General features: G+C 37.9%; 2 protein-coding genes and 1 non-coding gene across 6 annotated transcripts in view; 1 reads left to right on the forward strand and 2 right to left on the reverse strand.

Annotated features, from left to right (window-relative positions):
- Positions 1–14639, reverse strand: part of LOC126334643 (LIM and senescent cell antigen-like-containing domain protein 1) — a 66108-nt gene extending 51469 nt beyond the window's left edge. Inside the window, exons 1-3 of one of the 3 annotated variants that reach the window (XM_049997086.1) lie at positions 14545–14639; positions 2699–2752; positions 1280–1390 (exon numbers count right to left, since the gene is read on the reverse strand). In XM_049997086.1, the coding sequence (XP_049853043.1) occupies positions 1280–1390; positions 2699–2706 (119 nt within the window). In that variant the 5' untranslated portion in view covers positions 2707–2752; positions 14545–14639. Of the gene's footprint in view, positions 1–1279; positions 1391–2698; positions 2753–14273 lie in introns of all 3 variants that reach the window. The other 2 variants (XM_049997087.1, XM_049997088.1) reach the window with 2 other exon arrangements.
- Positions 11195–11267, reverse strand: Trnaa-cgc (transfer RNA alanine (anticodon CGC)). The gene has a single exon. It is a non-coding gene; the product is annotated as a tRNA-Ala (tRNA).
- A 31-nt stretch (positions 14640–14670) lies between the features above and the next one.
- The window catches only part of LOC126334642 (protein brunelleschi), a 249443-nt gene continuing 241401 nt past the window's right edge, over positions 14671–22712 (forward strand). The window contains exon 1 of one of the 2 annotated variants that reach the window (XM_049997084.1): positions 14671–14959. The gene's annotated coding sequence lies outside the window, so the exon portion shown is untranslated. Of the gene's footprint in view, positions 14964–22712 lie in introns of both variants that reach the window. The other variant, XM_049997085.1, reaches the window with a different exon arrangement.

Raw genomic sequence — 22712 nt, forward strand, 5'->3', positions numbered from 1 at the left:
ACCATCACATAAGGGTCGAAATGTTTTTCAGAACTCTGCGTGTGGGAACTAGCATTCTAGCATTACAACATGTCCTTGGTTCTCACCACCCAACTGGCTTTATTTTATGGTAGTTTCTTCCGTCTCACCATTTCTTCACTCTGTATTAGTTTTCTGCATCTTTGTCTTACCTGTCTATTATTCACCAAACCCCTCCCACCTCTGTCACATACAGTGCACTTAGCTTTTCACTCTTACTAACTCATGCATGATGTTTATGGAGTAATCTCTATCTTACATATTACCCTGTCTTCCACCTTTAAGCTCTCAGGTTTGCAAATCTCATCCGATGCAGTCCCCAACAATCAGTCTTTTCTTTTCATCCTGTCTGGTAAGCCTCTCCTGACGCACGATTCTTGGTGACTTTCCCAAATCTACCCCTTTTTCCTAGATCTCTCCAGTCCTTTCTCTTCACCCCTCTTCCTTCCCCTTCAACCCTTCTGTCTGAAGAAGGGGCCATTGGCTCCAAAACGTTGCCTAATTATAACCTTCTTTTATATGTGTGTTCTGCCGCCACTTGGTGAGTAGATTTTTCATCTACACAATTAAATTACTAAGAAATTAAATGGAAATACAGGCAAATAAACTTACATCTTTATCCACAAATAAAACTAAAGAGACAGGTTGGATGAAGCTGCTGATATTGAAAAGAATGCTTAATTGCAAATTTCTCTAATGTGAGTACAAGCGTGCATTAAACTGTTGTGCGAGTCAATTATAAGCCCATTCTGCCACTCCATCACTCATATTTGACAGTGTGAACATGTTTTTTATGACCATGTAAATTATGTCTTCATCTCACGAAAGTTCATATTACTTAACAGCAGCAGCTTAGCAATTAAAAAAAAAAAATTACATAAATAGTCACATCCTGAATAATATTTCACATTAAATAAAATCTGGAATTTTGTCAATGCATACAATTCCGAAAGCTTACTGCTTATCACAATATAAACAAGGCTTCATCAAAGAATGCTGGTAAAACATGTGAATTTTATTGAATTATATGACATCTTTGCTTGATATATGGTCTTGTATAATTGTCATAGCTCCTGTAACAGCAACGGAAGTAGCAGATATGGGAAGGATGAAAGGTAGGTAAAGTGCCAAATTTTTGTCATAAATGAACTCTCCACATGCCACAAGCCCTTCTTGTTACACACTACATATTCCACTAAACATGGATGTAAATATCTATAAGATAATGTCTTATTCAACCATAAAACAACATGTAACTTACACAAAACACTGTGGATGCCAAAGTTGTCCATGTGAGTTCACTATCTTTTCGTGGGGTTCAAATCCCTCCCCACAGCGGGAGCAGAACATATTTTCAAGAGGCATGCTGACACTGTAATATCAAGTTTAATAATGGATTAAAAAACAAACTTGATCAGAAAAAGAATTGTAGTCATAATTATGACAACTAGATCCTTATTCCCAGATTTAACAAACAGATTTTTAAGTGTTGAAGTTTCAAATCATAAAAAAAATCATTTGGGCAGCACAACGGTTGAAAATCCCTCATTTCCAATCCTGGAAACCAACTGATTAAAACACTGGCATAACTGTATAATACAGCATGACAACTGACAGTTTGATTCATGAAGACATATAGTCAGATTATTCAAAAATCAAACACCTTTATAAATTTGAATGAAAAAGTGAAAACATTTCATTAATACCTTTCCCCATGTTTCTGGACACGTTTATCTATATCCTTTTCAGAAGAATCCAAACAAACCTTGTTCACAAAATCAGACAGTGTCACTTGATTATTTTCTACTGAAGTGTTATAGTTAGTATAACTTCTACTATCAGGAGACTTCTCTTTTCTTCGCCGATATAAAGAACTCTGGTTAATTAACAAGTTATTAGTTTCCATGATCAATCTCCTCTTCTGATGTTTAGAGGTATAATAAATCCTTAGTCAAAATTAAAAGAGTGAAAATTAGATTATAACTAAAATACTGTTTGCAAATATTGTAATAATTGGGGCAATATGTCTCTTGGCCATCTGTCTACACATAAAAAGTCATATCACTGTATAAACACACCTGAGTCCTTTTATCAGTGTAAGGCGTAAATACTTTGATAAGCAGCAAATGCAGAGATAAGTAAGCACAACGTAACTATGAACAGTTTTCATCGAGGAAACTGCGAAGGAATGCAGAGTTGTTTTTGAAAATGGTCCAACAATGAAGAGAGGAATTCCAATAATGTATAGAGTGTTAAAATGAATAAAATTCCAAATAACTACTTTGGAGTTATATGGAGCAGACAACTGCAAGTGTATATAAAGCATTTCTCTCTTGTGCTAGAAGTTAAATTTCCTGCACAGTTGCAAAACAAATGTGATATTTTTCCTGGCTTCACTGTGGATAAATTTTTGTAGTTAGATATATGTCAGCCCAATGCCAGTTCCTCAAATACTTTGTGAGTGGCAGTTTGGGGGGGGGGGGGGGGTGGTTAATCACACATCTATTTATATAAATGATAAATAACGTAGCATCAATCCAAGATACAAAAGCACAATGAGTAGTTAATTTCCGATAGAGTAGATGTAGATAGATTAAACAAACATTCAAACGTGAACATGTATAATAATTATTAATCAATTAAAATTAAAAGATCATAGTAAATGAGTCTTTGTACTGACCCTGGCATTGGTAGATTCCACTCTTCCACCAGTAACAAAACAAATGCTGAACTCCTGGAATGAAAATGTTTTTCAAAAGCATGTAGACCAATATCACTATCAATTAAGTAAAGCAGAACTGGTTATGCATGATTCATATTTTAATTTTATTATACACACACATTGGTTAAGAGGTGTAATGACTACATAACCTTCCTTTTCTCTACTTTTCCCTAATGGTTACAGTATTGCTACAAGAAACAAGAGCAAATCAATATTTACCAGACTTTTCTCTTTGTGTCCACAGGTCCATTTCCCTACATTCACAGATATGACAATGATATTTGTGTCTGGGGCAAGAACCATAGTGCTCACAATTTAAGAATGTTTTACATTACAAGATTAAATAAACAGCATTTACTGTAAAATGAAAAAAATTCTGCTGCACCATCAGTCATAGACACGTTTAAGGAATGCGTAAGCTATAGATGCTATGTCATCAATTGTCATGCTTACAGAACAGCATGCATGTGCACTGTCATGAATGAGATCATCACTGACAACAGGAAAACAGTGTGATGCTCCAAGGAAGTGAGCAACACATGTGAATATTGATAACTGTGATGTGTGCCAGTGGTAAGTTACAATTTCGTTGTGCAAAGCAACAGGCCAGTTGCAAGCAAAGTCGAAATGAAGAACTAATGTGTCAGTATGACACATTCCAGAATGTGGTTGATTTTACTTCTGCTGTGGCCTGTCTCTGAATCCTCTGGATATGATGGTGAGCTATTCCTTTCATGACCCAGTGTGTAATCTCTATAACAAACTTCTCTGGCTCTACTGTCCTTCACCAACTCCCCCCCCCCCCCCCCCCCCCAAATGCATAGGTTATGTCACTGTCAGTATCCTGAAGATGTAATGTTTCAACAGCCATCACTTCAGCACTAGGACACATTGCACACTCCTGGAACCAACATTTACAGTTCTTGACATGTACACAAAAGCGTGAGGTCCATCTCTGTGTACTTCTTCCGTGTGACACTGCTTATGACGAAACAAACAAGTTTCAAAATACTGGACTAAATACATGTGCATACTTCCTGGCTGGCATTTTACCCACTTTGGTTGCAAGGAGCAGAATTTTGAGAGGCCAATTTTTAAATTTGGGTTCTCCTCTTTCATTAGGAGATATGCTACTCTTATTGATCTAGTCATATACATTTTTATCTTTTTAACTTTTTCATCATTTGACTGACAAAGATAACATCAACCTGGTTAGGACTTTGCCTGCTGCAATCTTTGTCATAACTTAGGTAATTAATATTCCAGAGCACCATAAGCATATCAGTTGCAACAGATACCCACAGCAAGAATTGGGTATTCCAAAATACGTTTGTCATTCTTTATTTTACAAGCTTTTGAAATCAAATAATGTGAGGAAGTGTGTATATATTTCTATATCTGCTGCTTAGAGTAGTTACCTGGTATTACTGCCAGTAAATTTACCTTCTCAGTATAGGTGGTTCCTGAGATAGCAGTATTTGAAACCACACATGACATTTCATGAATATATCAATATCTTCAGGCTCTGCGTCAAGTGCATCTACATTATACACTACACAAAGTTTTCAAGATGTTGCTCATATAAAATTTGTTTTAGTTCTCCCCACTTTTCTTTTTATATACTACTTTCTTCGTTTAAGGGAGGATGTAGTAGGGGCTACAACAGAAATGCTAACATTCAACACATCAGCAGCTTTTCACCCAGGAATATAAACATCTGCGCTGTCTTCTTCAATTTCACATTCAGGTGATGGCAATCATTCATGTGGGTTCTCACTAAATTTCTTCTTGTAGTGAATGTAGTAATTCCTGTACAATGGATGTGGTGCTAATACTGGTACTCGAGTACCAAGTCCGCAGCTCATGGTCCAGTGGCTAGTGTTACTGCTTGTGGATCACGGGGTCCGGAGTTCGATTCCTGACTAGGTTGGGGATTTTCTCTGCCTGGGGACTGGGTGTTTGTGTTGTCCTCAACATTTCATCACCATTCATGACAGTGGCTAGAGTGGACTGTGTAAAAATTGGGGCTTTGTTCGGGTGCTGATGACCGCACAACAAACCAAACACCACCACTTGAGCACCAAGATATTTCTGCAATATCTGAATTTCCAACAACTGTTAAGTGTTTTTCAGTTTTCTTAAATGCCACCTTCTTGTAAAATTCACACCAAACAGAAAACTCGATGCAGAATGGTTTATGTGCAAGTTCTCACTCGTTTGTTATAAACAAAAGAGCACTGGAAACAGTGTTGCCAACATGTGCATTTTAAATTAGAAATTCAGTGTTGCAAAATATGCAAAATGTTGAAAACAATTTTAACGCTTTACACAGAAAAATATTGCCCACAGTGTGTGCACTGACTACTAACATACTAACCAACAATATTTTGTGTAATTCTCAAAAGTTTTTGGGTGGGGTTTTTCGAGTAAATAATTCATTAAAACTTGTAAAAATATAATTTTTTACAGTTTTAGTAGTAAATATTCACATAATACAGATAGCTGGCGCAGAGAACATACTTTTCATAACTACAACATTAGTATATGATGATATGACGGAGAAAATAGCGTTCTGAGACTTTCCAAATTAGGTAAAAGAAATTCTAAGTGGGAAAAGTAATTTAAATTTCGTGTTTTTATCTTCAATTTGTAAGTTAAAAGAAAGCCAATAAGTGTGCGCGTGCCAATTAAATTTCAACACACTAAGAGGGAACTTTAACACTAAACATCTGCCAGGTCTCCAGTACTTTTGGTTTATTAGTTATACTTTTTGTTCTCTACTTTTTTTAAAGAGTTATTTACAAAATACACGTATTTCAACAGCTCTTGTGAAACATCACCCTGATCCATCTTGGGAAATACAGTATTTACAGTCATATTAAGTATTTTTTTCACAGGGTAAAGGTAAAATTGCCCTTAACCCAAGGATTGGCTTGAGTGCTACAGTATTTTACTGGGTATAGTCCTATTTAAAGTGGTGTTACACTGCCTTCCTCCGACTTACTAATTGACTCTCCCAGCCAGTTAGAGGGGGACATACAATTTAATGTGGACTCCAAAACACTGTGCTATTTGTAGTTGTTGGAAGAGGACTGACACTTCAAGTTTATAATCTGATTGTTATCCACAAAGGCAACAGTGACCAGTCCACACTTTTTCAAAAAAAAAAAAAAAAAAAAAAAAAAAAAAAAAAAAAAAAAAAAAAAAAAAAGTTCTATACCAAGATTCATATATTTAACTAACTACTTTCACTTCAGTTTTTTCTCCCCTCTCTTCACTCCAGAACAAGGTGTTTCTAAATTGGATAGTTACTCCATGAATTCTTTTTCATATACACGCACACGATCTCGTAGTGATATGACATATTCTTCTTAGGCATAAACTGGTTATAAATCCAAGAGCTTTAGGCCAAGTGCACCTTGGCCCATGTCTTTGTCATTACGACTCCATTTAAAGAAACACTGCAGCGAAAAAATCACTTTCAGCTTTATGAGCTTAGTTAACACTGTAGTACAGGAATTAAGACAACAAAAAAATGGATATTTGCAGCTACAGGTCATGGAAAAAGTGCATGGGATGGTGCATGAGATCTCTGAAAACATCTTACAACAAGATTTAATCTCCAGCATGAAGCTGTTGATGCTATAAGAGATGCTGCTGGATTTGTACACACCATCTCAATATTAGTAACAAACATGAAACTCTTAATTCTAAATGAAAGCACATTAAGGGAATTCTGTTTACAAAAGAGAGAAGAGTGGTCTGCTACGAAGCCTGTGGTAGGAATTCAATCAGGTCACTACTGGGTTGCATCCCTGAGTGGGACATACATTGCAAGAACAAGTCTCCATGAAATGCAGCCTTACTGTGTGTGAAATGCAGAGACCACAGTATGCATTATAAGACTTTGTAGTGAGCCACTTCATTTATTATGTGTGAGATAATCAGTGGTGGGTGGGATAGATAAGTCTCTCTTATGAGCTGCGAGATATAACCCTCTCCTTTACGACACTTCATGGTCCTGGCAATGCTTTCAAATGGTCATCAAAAGATCAATGAGCCATTATCATTTTCGAAGAACTGCTCTTGTTGGAACATCCTTGTTCTTGTGCAAATTCGGTTGACCTATACAAGGTCAATGAGAAGCAGATGGAAAAAAACAAATGAACTCTCTTCAACAATGCAGTGTTAACTGTTACATTGCAAGCAATTTTTAATTGACGGACAGTCATGAAGAAGTAAAATCATGACAGAACACCATAATAATTTGTGAATAATATTATAAAAAAGAAAAATAGGTATAAATATTCTATATCTCATTATTGTTATGAAATACTTTCGAACAAAATTATGAATTGTTTTCCCCGCTCACTTATAATATATAAAGTAATTATTTTGAGTCAGAAATACAAAGTTTGCATGACATTTACTTAAAATCAGCAATCAATTGAAATATTTCAGTGTCTATGATTTTTTGGCCTTGAGAGTAGAGCTAGGTCTAACTAAAAATTTTCTAACATTTTGTACACCAAGTATTGCCCACTCTGATTGTACACTGCCTAAGTACAATGACCAACTAACATACCATGAAATTTTTAGAACATTTAGGATGGGGGTGCTGGAGAAAATAATTTCAAAATAATCAAAAAAATCAGATTCTTTCAGATCTAAGAAAAAAAAATTTTGACAGTTTAAGAATTTCAAGCATTAATGTCATAGCTGACAGTTAGTATTCCTTCCACTTTATCATTTCTCAAGACAGTTAACATCCTGTGACTACTCATCTTTTCAAAATATAATTCTGAATTTCACAAAAAGTTACAAATTTCCAGTTTATTTTTCCAAACAAACAAAAATAAATAAATAAATAAAATAGAAAATGAATAAAAAAAGTTCAGAAGTATGTCTGTACGAATCATGTGTCATAGTACTGGGAACAAGACATTTATTAAAAATAAATCCATCACTTTCGGGTTTTTGTATTCCAATTTTTCAATTTCCCCTTTCGTTATGACATTTTCACAAATACTCTCAAAATGGTTCAATGGCTCTAAGCACTATGGGACTTAACACCTGGGGTCATCAGTACCCTAAACTGAAGAACTACGTAAACCTAACTAACCTAAGGTCATCACACACATCCATGCCAGAGGCAGGATTCGAACTTGCGACCGTAGCAGCAGCGCGGTTACAGACTGAAGCACCTAAAACCGCTCAGCCACAGTGGCCGGTTAAATACTCTCATTTACAGAGGTCTGTAACATTTTAACAAATCATCAGTTTTGGAGAGGTATTACGTGCAACTTTGACATATATTACTTCCGCAAACTTTAAAATAGTGATGTCACACTTTCATTCTTGATTTGTGTGATTTGAGATGAAATTGCCCCACAGTTTTATCATAATTACATTCACAGAATGAATCTTTCACTCTGAAACACGCTGCCAGATAACAATTGTGTGCCACACCAGGACTCAAATATGTAACCTTGCCTGTTGGGGACAACACTCTTGCTGACTGAAATATTGAAGCATAACATGCAATCTGACCACAAAACTACAATTTTGCCAGTATTCGTCTTCTATTTTCCAAGCTATATGACATAACATGAGTGCTATGTAATTTCTGACTTTGGCACTACTTCAGAACAGTAATGCACTCTGTGCAAGAAAGCCTAAAAACTGACTGTTTCTGACAATTTTTGGGTGCAACAGTATTAGAAATATCTTACGCACTAGTATGTGTATATTTTAATGTTTGCGGCAAATTCTTACATTAAAGTGTAAATTTTTCTACACATCACTTAACATTCAGCTCTTATTCCTGAGACATGGGCATATATTGCTGGACTATCACTCCTGGGAGGTAGCGCATGGTAGAGATAACCTTTATTCACACCCTGACTGTAACTTATACTAAGAGACCACCAGTTGCACTGATCAAATAAATGAAAATTTGTAAGAGCAAAAATACATGCAGCACGCACACTCACACATTTATTTATTCATCCTTTGACCATTCAGCACAACTGTATAGGACAAGTATGACATATTACAGAGATAATACATACATATATAAACATATAAAAGTACAATTGGATTAGACAAGGTTAGAAATATGAAATTATTGTAAACTGACATTTACAAAATGTGACTAGAGTTTTAATTTTCAGGTGACTTGACTAGATGTGCAAACAGATGTCTCACAATAGCTTATGGTGTCCTTCATGATGAAACTGTTATTCACCAATAAATCGTCTTTCCAAGATGGCCATAGTTTTAGGTACAAATCGATTCCATGTGCAAAAAATAATTCATTCTGTACACAAGTATTACTATCCGTTCACACACTATAACTGAGGTTTGGGCGTTCTCTGATAAAGTTGTCGGAAATAGTTAATTTACATTGTCACTACCAAATACTTGGTTCTAGGCTTAAATTTTAGGACAAATAACTCAAAATTACATTGACTCACAATTGTAAACACACTTAAACACTACTAACAATTATTCTTGTTCTTATCATTTATATTAACTACCATAAAATCAGTGTACAACTTCCTTTTTTTCAGGAAATAACATTTTCTGAAATAACATAAAAAAATCATGTAGTTTCTTCCCACTTGGTTTACATACATTTTTGAACTCACGGCTAAAACAATAATCATATATTGCAACTCATTAGTATAAATTAACAAATTTAAGGTTATTTAATGCAGTATTTCTTATCAAAACAAGTCTCTCTCTCTCTCTCTCTCTCTCTCTCTCTCTCTCTCTCTCTCAGCAGTGCATGATTAACAGCAGCAATATATTGGTAAAGGCACAGGAAAGAAAGAACTATGCTCTTCTGATACAGATGAAAGAAGCCAGAAATGAAGGAGGGAAGTTGAAGGCTGGGAACTGGCAGCTGGTACGAAGCATGGAAGAGAACATGCTCTAAGATTTTTTTATATTGGACATGAAAAAAAAAAAAAAGGAAATTAATATGTTGGAAATGGCACATATAACAGCTCATTTGCACACAATACTATGATATCTATTGTTACATCAGTATACTGGGTTTTATACGGTGTGGCCCACATCGCAAAATGTCTGGGAAAAGGAAATTGGTAGAGGTCATTAGTGTGAGTACAGTGGGTCGATATTGGGTGACCTAAGGCCAAACTCCTGTTAATGGCCAGAAGAGTGTCATAACCCCTTTAAGAATAAAACAGGGAGTGGCAGCAGAATAAACATCAGCAGCATACAAAATGAAGTCAATCACTAGTAAGAGTAACAGCAACCAGGAAATGAACACAAATGAGAAGTGCAATACTACTATCAAGCCTGAAAGAGGTTCTAAAGCTTAACAGTAACAAGACATTGCTAATGTAAATAGAGGGCATAAGACAGAATATACAGATTGTTTAACAATGCTACACTAAAATGTACAAGATTTAAGAAGCAAGGTGGGTGAACCTGAGGCAGTCCTTAATGTTTAGGGATTGTAAGTGCTGTGAATCAATGACCATTGGTTACAGGAAATATAAACAAGTGCTATACCTGGGTCAGAATAACAAATACACAGACAGTTTAGCATGGAAGGGAAGAGAGGGAGAGAAGGAGGAGATGATGTCAGTTTGCCATTACATATACAAGCAATACAGATCTGGTAGCAGCAGTAGTAGTGCAGTTCCATATGAAGTACATTCATATGTTTGCCTTTCATGTCCAGAACTGAGTTTGCTTTGCAGGGTCATAATTGTCTTATTACTTTACTATGAAATTTCCCAGTTAGCTTCACATACTCTGTAAAAGAAACATAATTACCGAACAGAGAAACAAACCCTATGAAACAAATGGCAATAATTATGTTGAGACCACAACTGCCATTTGCAGCTGGCCATCAGAGTAAGCAAAGCAATATGACAACTGTGCACAGGGGGGAAAGGTGTGTGCCAAACTCATGCTCTGATTGGTTGTTGCTATGATAGCAGTCAGTCACTTTGTTATTCTGATCAACATATACTACCAATTACAGATTTTCAAAGATAAGCTGCTTCTGTAGACAAATTAACAGGTGTGTCTCAGTACATATATTTGCTAGAATGAGCTGTAAATAAAATGAAATAAAACAAATGGATGAAATGCACTGAAAAAGGATGAGTGCTGCATGACCTAACAAACTGGAATCATTAGATGTGTTAGATGCGGTGAACTCTAGCATGTGATACACTCATCTGCTTTGATCACTGATGTAACCATGTTGTGTTGCGTAATGTCATGATGGTGCATATTTAAGATGGTGGTGGTGGTTAGTGTTTAACATCTCATCGGCAACGAGGTCATTAGAGACGAAGAGCAAGCTCGGGTTAGGGAAGGATTGGAAAGGAAATCGGCCGTGCCCTTTCAAAGGAACCATCCCGGCATTTGCCTGAAACGATTTAGGGAAATCACGGAAAACCTAAATCAGGATGGCCGGAGACGGAATTGAACCGTCGTCCTCCCGAATGCGAGTCCAGTGTGCTAACCACTGCACCACCTCGCTCGGTGTATTTAAGATGTATTGTGTTTGCAGCAGGCTTATTGCAAGTACGTAGTGGTGTACTCTACTGTGGAATGCTTGTTTCTACATAACCAGTGAGTGCTAAGTGATACTGGACTCCTTGAGTGAGTGGAAGTGGTGGTGGTGGTCGCCGTGGTCATGGTAAAGAGTTATTTAGATGTTTTCAGTTGTGGACAACAGATTTGATTTCGTGTTCAGAATTAGCATTGTGGTGTGTTATTTGGAGATTTAATTTTTTGATTTGTTTTTTGTTAGTCATGGATGTTGCAAAGAAGTTTACAGGCACATCTGTGCATGTCATAATGGTGGATGACACATTGAACACAATTTAATTCCTACAGTTATTTGGTTCAATTGCTGCCCTGATTTATTCACTGCATGTGTATATAGATGAGATACGGGTAATTTTTCTGGAAGTCCTTTAAAATGAACTTCAAATCCAACCAAAATGCATTTACATTTAGAAACAGTTCATACAAGTTTTTACTGTGAGCAATAGTCCACACCAAAATAATGTTGTGCATTAAAAAGAAATAATAACCAGAGTAGAAAATTCCAAGTTCTTGCATGCACATACTGATAAAAATTTTACGTGGAGAAACTATATATATTAGATCGGTGGAAACAGTTAATGTGACAACTGAAATGTTAATATATTTTCTTTCACTGATATCTAACAGGATAATAATCTGGGCGACTTCTTACTTTTGGAAAAAGAGTATGTTGCAAAAAGGAAAGAACCGAAAGCTTTAAATGAGGCATTCACAGATGAGCATCTTGCAGGCACCTGTTACAGCAAGTGTGAATGTTAATCATTGTGTCAAAGTACATTTAGTCACTGTTGAAATTTGATACCAACAATCCATCACAGTTTGGAAGTAACAGAGTTAGTCATAAATATATCACAATCTTGATAAAATTTTAAAGGGGTGCAAAGATCGGCAACTTGCTTTAAATGTTCAGAAATGTAAACTTGTGCACTTCACAAAATGGAGAAAAAAAATGCAGTAATCCATGACTACAACACCAGCGAGTCACTGTTGGAATTGGCCAACTTGTACAACTACCTGGGTGTAACATTTCGTAGGGATATGAAATGGAATTATCACACACGCTCAGTTGTGAGTAAATCAGGCAGTAGAATTCAATTTATCGGGAGAATACTGGGGAAGTGCAATCAGTATACAAAGGAGATTGCTTACAAAACACTTGTGCAACCTATCATGGAATATTGCAAAAGTTTGTGGGACCTGTATCAAACAGGACTAAGAGAGGCTACTGAATAAATACAGAGAAGGGCAGCACAAATGTGCATGGGTTTGTTTAAACCATGGTAGTGTGTCACAGAGATACCAAGGAACTGAAGTGGAAGACTCTTGAAGATGGACGTAAACTATGCTGAAAAAGTCTACTAACAAAGTTTCAAGAACAGGCTTTAAATGATAACTCTAGGAGTTTTCTACAATCTCCTATATGTTGCTCACTTGTGAATTGTAAAGATAAGGTTAGAGTAATTACTGCACATATAGAGGCATCCCCACACTCCATATGAAAATGGAATGTCAAGAAACCCTAACGACAATGGATGTACCATCTGCCATGGACCTCACAGGGGCTTGCAGAGCGTAGCTGTACATGCAGATGAAGAAGAAAAAAATGATCTGTATTTTCTTCCAGCAAATTTAACTCTGGCACAGAAAGTAATGAAATACATGTCCAAAAACCTCTGAAAATCTTTCCATTGAAATAAAAGATCTGACTTATAACAAAAGCATTTTCAAATGTGAAGTCAGGTTGTCTGTTTAACAAAGCCTTCTGAAATATAGTGGAATTCTTGAACAGAAATAAATAGTCAACTTCAAAACTGTAAATAACTAGAACATGCATATATTTTGATCTATGGAACATTGAAGTAACTAAGAGAGCACAAGATATGGACAATAACTGACAACCTATTTATGGCAAATAAATGTACAGCTATGACATTTAGGTAACAAGTATTGCACTTTTCCTGAGCATAAGAAAAATAAATTTCATGCATTGCCTTCTAAAGCAAAGCAGTAGAAACAGCTGGAAAATTGTAAGATTCAACCACTTCTACAGCAATGAGGAATACAAAAATTGGTTACTTGACAGAGGACTGATACTTTGTTCAAAATACATGTAATGCATTTTTTCAATGGTCTCTCCTCTCTCACTGCAGATGGGTATAGTTAAGCACTTTGCCAATTTCAATACAATTGTACTCTAAAGTATGGGTATATATCATAATTTTTATTATATCTTTCCCCTGAAAGATTTCACAGCTGCAATATTTTTTCTAAACAAATGTAAATCTGGGAATCATGCACACATGTTGTGTATGTGGATAACTGGTACCAGATAGATAGTTTGGCAGTGATGACTCTAATCACACTCAGAATTGGAGTTAAAAAAGAGCCGGACACGAAAACTCAGCTTGTTTAAAATATATTGATTGTCAAAGTATATTATGCACGTGAAAAATTTATGACCAGTTGCATGGACCCGTCTGGTTCATGACTCACTCATACTTTTTGCCCCTCTCACATTTGGGCTCATCAGTTACTCAGTATATCTTGCTTCTCGAACATACCATAATTTTGGTCTAAACCGAAAACATCCTTTTTTCTAACACTTACGTATTAAAGCAAAGTATGAAGATGTACTTGATTCCTCATTACTATTACTTGGACTGAATCTGTTGAATGCAGCAGGCCTACTGCTGTCGATGCTGTGACTAAATTGTCACGTATTGGTTTCTACAAAACTTACAACCACTAAACAAACAATTATCAAGGTAACCGTCTAGTCATTAGTTGGGGCACAGTAAACGACTTCTTGAAAGCAATCTACGTGATAAATTGTTCTAGTTACAGAAACTGGAGAAACACTATTCAACAAAAAGAGGTACCACAAAAAAGTAGCAAAATTTGTTCTATGTATACAACAACACAATACAATACGTACACCTATTTGTACTTATATGTTGAACTGTAACAGCCTCGAACTGCAATTTATAAGTGTCTTAGTCTGTTCGTTCAATAGCTGTACAAGAGCAGAAACGTAAACGTTCTAATAACCGAGATTGGGGCACAATTATGAAGAAAACACTCTGATTCAAGAATGCGCTATATAAAACCCTTCATGTCTACCAAAATTAGTGAACAACTTCCAGGTATGCTAGAGAAATTAGACTGTCATAGCTCTTTCTCTGCACTTCTAACACAAATAGCTTTACCTTAGTTTGACAACAACTCACTGCCACGCCTCTCTAGTCACAATCGCAGCCCAGCTATCCTCAACCGTTCCCATATTTGGATACGTGAATGCTAAACGCTAAAATCTTTGCAGGTTTCGGTAATCTTTGAGTCCGTTGTTATGACTGAGGTAGAAGATCTTTGAGACCCGCGGAGGGTGTACTCTTGTAGGGTAAATAACAGCTGTGACAGACATCGTCAGGATGAGAGTGATGTGAGGAGCGCTACTGCGGAATACAATTCGTATTGTTCATACACTTAGTCAATGAGAAAAATTTTCCTTCCGATGATTAGCGACATAGTCGTCAATTTTTGGCTTTCAGTTTCCCTACTACATTGAATCACAAGCGGGAAATTAAATAATGAGCAGCTGCTGTACTGCTATTTGAAGTATTGGTATGTAAGTGTACCGTGTATTTATTTATTTATTTATTTTCTCAAGAAAATCTAAAACAACAGTATCACATGTAAGAATGTGACCAGCTGTTCGTCACCGTTAATGTTATTGTGTGTATCAAATGGAGTGAAGAGTTGCTCCCATTGATTGTTTATTTTTTCGCTGAATCTGTTTAGGCTCGCATGTTTATGGATTGACCTAAGACATCGTTCTTTAAAAACATTAATAATGAGTGAAATATGCGTGTTCTACTCGTAGTAATCTTGTTTTATTCTATAGGATGTTATACTTCGACATAGTGCTTGTCACAGGTTTATTTTATCAATTCGTACAAGAGTGTTCTAGGTGTAAAGGGATACTTGCTGCCGATAGTTACGGCATGTTGTTATCCGTGTCCGATGTTTTGAGACTTACACATGTATTGCGTCCGAAACACAAATGACATCATTACCTGACTGATAACATGAGTTTAACAGGCAGGCAACGACGACTTAGTTTTGAGACTTTGGTTATTCATTAGCAGCTCAATGTGTAAGGATGGTACGCGTAACAAATTCAAATCCACAACTTTTTCGGATACTGTATACGGTACATACAGATACCCAATACTCTGCTACCTACCGGCAGCATGTTACCTTCATCCCGGATCCTCTCATTAACTGACAAACACATAGGCCTATTCGAATGTAAAGTTGCGTTAAAGATTTAGACAAATATTAGGCCTAGTTGAGCTTTATTAAATGTGGTGTGGTGTTTGTATGCTTTTCTTAGTGTTGTTCACAGGCTTATAAATTCGAAGTTTGCGATGCAAATCTTTTCAGTCCTGGGAGATTTTTCTGTCAATTACTACATACTTCATGTCTGGCAGGGAGCTGCATATCTAGGAAAAAATAAATAAATGCTAAGATGAACAATGGACCTTGCCGTTGGTGGGGAGGCTTGCGTGCCTCAGCAATACAGATAGCCGTACCGAAGGTGCAACCACAACGGAGGGGTATCTGTTGAGAGGCCAGACAAATGTGTGGTTCCTGAAGAGGGGCAGCAGCCTTTTCAGTAGTTGCAGGGGCAACAGTCTGGATGATTGACTGGTCTGGCCTTGTAACCAAAACGGCCTTGCTGTGCTGGTACTGCGAACGACTGAAAGCAAGGGGAAACTATGGCCGTAATTTTTCCCGAGGGCATGCAGCTTTACTGTATGATTAAATGATGATGGCGTCCTCCTGGGTAAAATATTCTGGAGGTAAAATAGTCCCCCATTCGGATCTCCGGGCGGGGACTACTCAGGAGGATGTCGTTATCAGGAGAAAGAAAACTGGCGTTCTACGGATCGGAGCGTGGAATGTCAGATCTCTTAATTGGGCAGGTAGGTTAGAAAATTTAAAAAGGGAAATGGATAGGTTAAAGGTAGATATAGTGGGAATTAGTGAAGTTCGGTGGCAGGAGGAACAAGACTTCTGGTCAGGTGACTACAGGGTTATAAACACAAAATCAAATAGGGGTAATGCAGGAGTTCGTTTAATAATGAATAGGAAAATAGGAATGCGGGTAAGCTACTACAAACAGCATAGTGAACCCATTATTGTGGCCAAGATAGACACGAAGCCCACACCTACTTCAGTAGTACAAGTTTATATGCCAACTAACTCTGCAGATGACAAAGAAATTGAAGAAATGTATGATGAAATAAAAGAAGTTATTCAGATAGTGAATGGAGACGAAAATTTAATAGTCATGGGTGACTGGAATTAGAGAGTAGGAAAAGGGAGAGAAGGAAACGCAGTAGATGAATATGGATTGGGGCTAAGAAATGAAAGAGGAAGCTGCCTGGTAGAATTTTGCACAGAGCTCAACTTAATCATAGCTAACACTTGGCTTAAGAATTATGAAAGAAGGTTGTATACATGGAAGAACCCTGGAGATACTAAAAGGTATCAGATAGATTATATAATGGTAAGACAGAGATTTAGGAACTAGGTTTAAAATTGTAATACATTTCCAGGGGCAGATGTGGACTCTGACCACAATCTGTTGGTTATGACCTGTAGATTAAAACTGAAGAAACTGCAAAAATGTGGGAATTTAAGGAGATGGGACCTGGATAAACTAAAAGAACCAGAGGTTGTACAGAGTTCGAGGGAGAGCATAAGGGAACAATTGACAGGAATGGGGGAAAGAAATACAGTAGATGAAGAATGGGTAGCTTTGAGGGATGAAGTAGTGAAGGCAGCAGAGGATCAAGTAGGTAAAAAGACAAGGGCTAGTAGAAATCCTTAGGTAACAGAAGAAATATTGAATTTACTTGAGGAAAGGAGAAAATATAAAAATGCAGTAAATGAAGCAGCAAAAAGAAATACAAAAGTCTCAAAAATGAGATCGACAGGAAGTGCAAAATGGCTAAGCAGGAATGGCTAGAGGACAAATGTAAGGATGTAGAGGTTTATCTCACTGGGGGTAAGATAGAGACTGCCTACAGGAAAATTAAAGAGACCTTTTGAGAAAAGAGAACCACTTGTATGAACATCAAGAGCTCAGATGGAAACCCAGTTCTAAGCAAAGAAGGGAAACCAGAAAGGTGGAAGGAGTATATAGAGAGACTATACAAGGGCGACGTACTTGAGGACAGTATTATGGAAATGGAAGAGGATGTAGATGAAGATGAAATGGGGCATACGAGATTGCGTGAAGAGTTTGACAGAGCAGTGAAAGACCTGAGTCGAAACTAGACCCCCGGAGTATACAACATTCCATTGGAACTACTGACGGCCTTGGGAGAGCCGGTCCTGACAAAACTTTACCATCTGGTGAGCAAGATGTATGAAACAGGCGAAATACCCCCAGACTTCAAGAAGAATATAATAATTCCAATCCCAAAGAAAGCAGGTGTTGACAGATGTGAAAATTACCGAACTATCAGTTTAATAAGTCACAGCTGCAAAATACTAACACAAATTCTTTACAGACGAATGGAAAAACTAGTAGAAACCGACCTCAGGGAAGATCAGTTTAGATTCCGTGGAAATACTGGAACACGGGAGGCAATACTTACCTTAAGACTTATCTTGGAAGAAAGATTAAGGAAAGGGAAACCTACGTTTGTAGCATTTGTAGACTTAGAGAAAGCTTTTGGCAATGTTGACTGGAATATTCTCTTTCAAATTCTAAAGGTGGCAGGGGTAAAATACATGGAGCGAAAGGCTATTTACAATTTGTACAGAAACCAGATGGCAGTTATAAGAGTCGAGGGACATGAAAGTGAAGCAGTGGTTGGGAAGGGACTAAGACAGGGTTGTAGCCTCTCCCCAATGTTATTCAATTTGTATAATGAGCAAAGAGTAAAGGAAACAAGAAAAAATTGGAGTAGGTATTAAAATGCATGGAGAAGAAATCAAAACTTTGAGGTTCGCCAATGACATTGTAATTCTGTCAGAGACAGCAAAGGACTTGGAAGAGCAGCTGAATGGAATGGACAGTGTCTTGAGAGGGGTATATAAGATGTACATAAACCAAAGCAAAACGAGGATAATGGAATGTAGTCGAATTAAGTCGGGTGATGTTGACGGAATTAGATTAGGAAATGAGACACTTAAAGTAGTAAAGGAGTTTTGCTATTTGGGGAGCAAAATAACTGATGATGGTTGAAGTAGAGAGGATATAAAATGTAGACTGACAATGGGAAGGAAAGCGTTTCTGAAGAAGAGAAATTTGTTAACATCGAGTATAGATTTAAGTGTCAGGAAGCTGTTTCTGAAAGTATTTGTATGGAGTGTAGCCATGTATGGAAGTGAAACATGGACGATAAATAGTTTGGACAAGAAGAGAATAGAAGCTTTCGAAATGTGGTGCTACAGAAAAATGCTGAAGATTAGATGGGTAGATCGCATAACTAATAAGGAAGTATTGAATAGAATTGGGGAGAAGAGAAGTTTGTGGCACAACTTGACCAGAAGAAGGGATCGGTTGGTAGGACATGTTCTGAGGCATCAAGGGATCACCGATTTAGTATTGGAGGTCAGCATGGAGGGTAAAAATCGTAGAGGGAAACCAAGAGATGAATACACTAAGCAGATTCAGAAGGATGTGGGTTGCAGTAGTTACTGGGAGATGAAGCAGCTTCCACAGGATAGAGTAGCATGGAGAGCTGCATCAAACCAGTCTCAAGCCTGAAGACCACAACAACAACAACAACAACAAGATGTTACATAGTATGTAATGCCCGTTAAGTCGGTCATTTTGATGCCTAAAATGTTTTATTTGCTAGATGCCAATTAAGAAAAGGTCTCCCTAAAAGTGTCTTAGTGAAGCAGTTCAAAATTATAGGAAGGTAAGAGCTTTCCTCTGATATGACCATGCGAAGTAAAGCATTGTGAAGTTTGAACCAGCTTTGAGGTTGATGACAGCTTTAGATTTTAATTTACTCGTGGTTGGTCCAGTTGTTTTATTCTAGTTAACTTTCACTGCACAGCAACAAAGTGTTCTGTGTTTGTTTTAAAATGTGTAGGCTATATTGCTGTTCTAATTTTTAGTAATCAGTCTCGTGTGAATGCTTGATTATTCAAAGAGCAATCAGCAAGTCATCTATGTGTTTATAGGCATGAAGCTTATCTTGTAGTTTTTGTGTTGGCCAAAGAAACAACTTGTAATATTTTGTAGCGAGACATTCCTCATACAGATAGGTGGAACAGAATGAAATTTTCACTCTGTCACTGAGTGTTTGCTTATACGAAACATTTCAGATATGTGGAACTTTTGTGGTTTTGGTAATCACTCAAATTATAGAGTTCAGTTTTTACTGGATGCAAGTGACAGTCATCTATGTGCAAGCACAGTAAAAAGGACAACCAATATGACTGTCCGGGTTTTTCTGGCTTTTAGGAACAGCCCATTAGTGTTGGTAGATTTTTCCAGAAATGATTCCTCTTTGTTGTTGTAGAATGTTGTATGGATACAATTGAAGAACGGCATTCATTGTTTGGTGAGAACAGTTCTTGTTGTGATGTACTGTAACTTGCCCAAATTGAGAGGTTCGTACTATCCTCTATTACATCCCAAGCTTCTGGCACTCATTTGAATGCCGTGGTTCTTCTCTCATGAAATACACACGCACAATAGACCATATTTACTACCTGTGAGAGAACACAAGACCAACGTTTGTAGCTTTTCATTACAAAAATCTTTTCCATCCTTTGTAGTAGTTTGCCTGGACCTGTATCTGTTTATTGTGCTTTTGAAAAAGGTATGACTATTTTGTGAACATAAGGTTATGAATGTGAAAAATTTGCAGACAACCTGTAACAACATTGTTGTCTCCAACCATCAATTCAGAGATGAGGAGCTGCTAAGTTTGTTACCAATAGCTCTGATCAACACACAAGAGTTACTGGGATGCTTTTCGAACTCTAATGGGAATCTCTGGAGGTAAAACAACATTCTTTTCAAGGAGTGCTGTTGAAGAAATTTAGAGAGCCAGCAACTGAAGCCGTCTGTAGAGCAATCGGCAATACAGAAGCATCCGATTCCACATATCTGCTTTGACCCATCACATCATAAATATGGCTTAAACGACCATACACCATGACTTCAATATGGCGCCTATGACTTCATTACATAAAAATGACAACAAACACACGAAAATCCATCGAAAAACCAAAAAACACACACACACACACACACACACACACACACACACACACACACACACACACACACACACACACACACACACACACACACACACACACACACACACATTCCACAAAAACCTAATTACACTAACATAACAAGCGAGGAAAATTGGGGATTTTTTGGTGGGGACAAAGTAAATATAAACAAATTTAGACACACAGCACCATACCAAACCACACAAAACGACGAAAAACCAACAACACAAAACTCCCCAAATTGAACTAAACACAATATCCTCTGGAATCGGACACTTCCCTTAACCTATATAGCTCAACAGCATCTCCCGATCCCACAAATTGGAATCAAACATTGCCCTTGACAAATATAGCTCAACAGCAACTCCCGATACCGGAACACCCACAGCCCTAACCACAGATTGGAATCGAACACGTCGCTTGACCTATATAGCTCAAAAGCAACTCCCGTTACTGGAACACCAACACCCACAGCCACAACCACACATTGTAATGGAACACTTCTCTTGACCCCAGCACACAACAAATGCGCTAAGAACAAGAAAAATGAAAACTTAACCCAAACCAACCCCCACCCCCCTAGATCACCCCAAAATAAAATACTCGTAAACAAAAACCAAACGCAAAATAAAAAATCTCAATCACACACTACAACTCGACAAAAACTTCAACAAAATAGATCCTGAACAACTAAATCACAAACCAACACACTCCCCCCCCTCTCTTCACAAACAGTACCAACAACACCCCCCCCCCACCCCGCCGCCCCCCTCCCCTCCCCCCCCCCCCCCCTCGAGCTGCAGCAACCCACCCACCCAAACCACCCTAACTAACCACCTTCGGCCTGTACATCTTACTAATAGTCCTTAAAAAACACCCGAAGAAGACAATAGCACTAAGGGACGCTCTTCCGCCATCAGTACTCATCTAAATGAAACTGAAGGTTAGAAGAGCGCCTCGTCACCCTCCCAAGAACTGACTTAACGGCCTGCCACATCCCCTCTATAGTATTCGTACAAGCCCCTGTCTCATAATTTTTAAACTCTACACCATGGTTAACAACTAAATGATTGTACCCCCTCTCACCCAACCACCTATTAGAAGAAAAAACATTGGAAACTATAGTGGAACCTTGTTCTATAAACTCCTCAAGTAACCCCACTAATTCCGCCTTAGACCGCCCCTCCACAACCCTAAAATCACATTCCAAACACCCATCCCCCGGTACAACAGCCCCCCACACCTAGAGACCAACTACAGACTTAACCCCTCCCATACTTACTGCGACTCGTCCACCTCCACCACAACCCCAGGCCTACCCAACTTACCCATGTACTCGATAAACTCAGAACATACTTCACAGCAAAACATAAATCAGTCAAGCACACTCCTCTCACTCACGCCAGTCTCGTGCACGCAAAAACTTTGAGAGGATCTACAACAAAAGTAATATGTCAACAACACAATCTTTCGCATGCCCAACCTAGACTTCTCGAACCAGGAACCGCGGTGTATGGAGTGCCATATGTTAGCCCAACGGCACCGTCCTTGGTCCGAGACGCCAGAAGTGTTTCCAATGTCATTTCGTTCCAACAGACAGCACACTTAACCACCTCCGCAATTGACCAAAACGCTGTAGAAATTTGATCAGCTCCAACTGAGTCACGCCCATTGTAGCATGGAGTCGCACACTATTTAATTTAATCGGTCATACCCATACCTAACAAGAGCAACAACAAATTAATTTACTCAAATTAATACATGACTTACAGTGAACAGCACTACAATAACTTTCACGCAAAAACACTAAATCGTTAACTCCTTGAAACCAATTCCGCTCCAAACACAGCCACAACCAGAACCAGCCACTAGAATCACTAACGCCAAACTGAACCCAATACACCACACAACACGAAACCCCTAAACATACTATCAGAGAGCACCACGAACCGCAACACGACGACACCTACAAACATGCCACACTGACAAACCAAACTCGGCGCCATCATGACATCACACACCACAACAGCATTACGTCACGGGTCAAAGCCGATGGGTGGGATCGGACGCTTCAGGCGACCATTCGACTGCCGCC

The sequence above is a fragment of the Schistocerca gregaria genome, chromosome 2 (assembly GCF_023897955.1).
Source record: "Schistocerca gregaria isolate iqSchGreg1 chromosome 2, iqSchGreg1.2, whole genome shotgun sequence".
Lineage (NCBI taxonomy): Eukaryota > Metazoa > Arthropoda > Insecta > Orthoptera > Acrididae > Schistocerca > Schistocerca gregaria.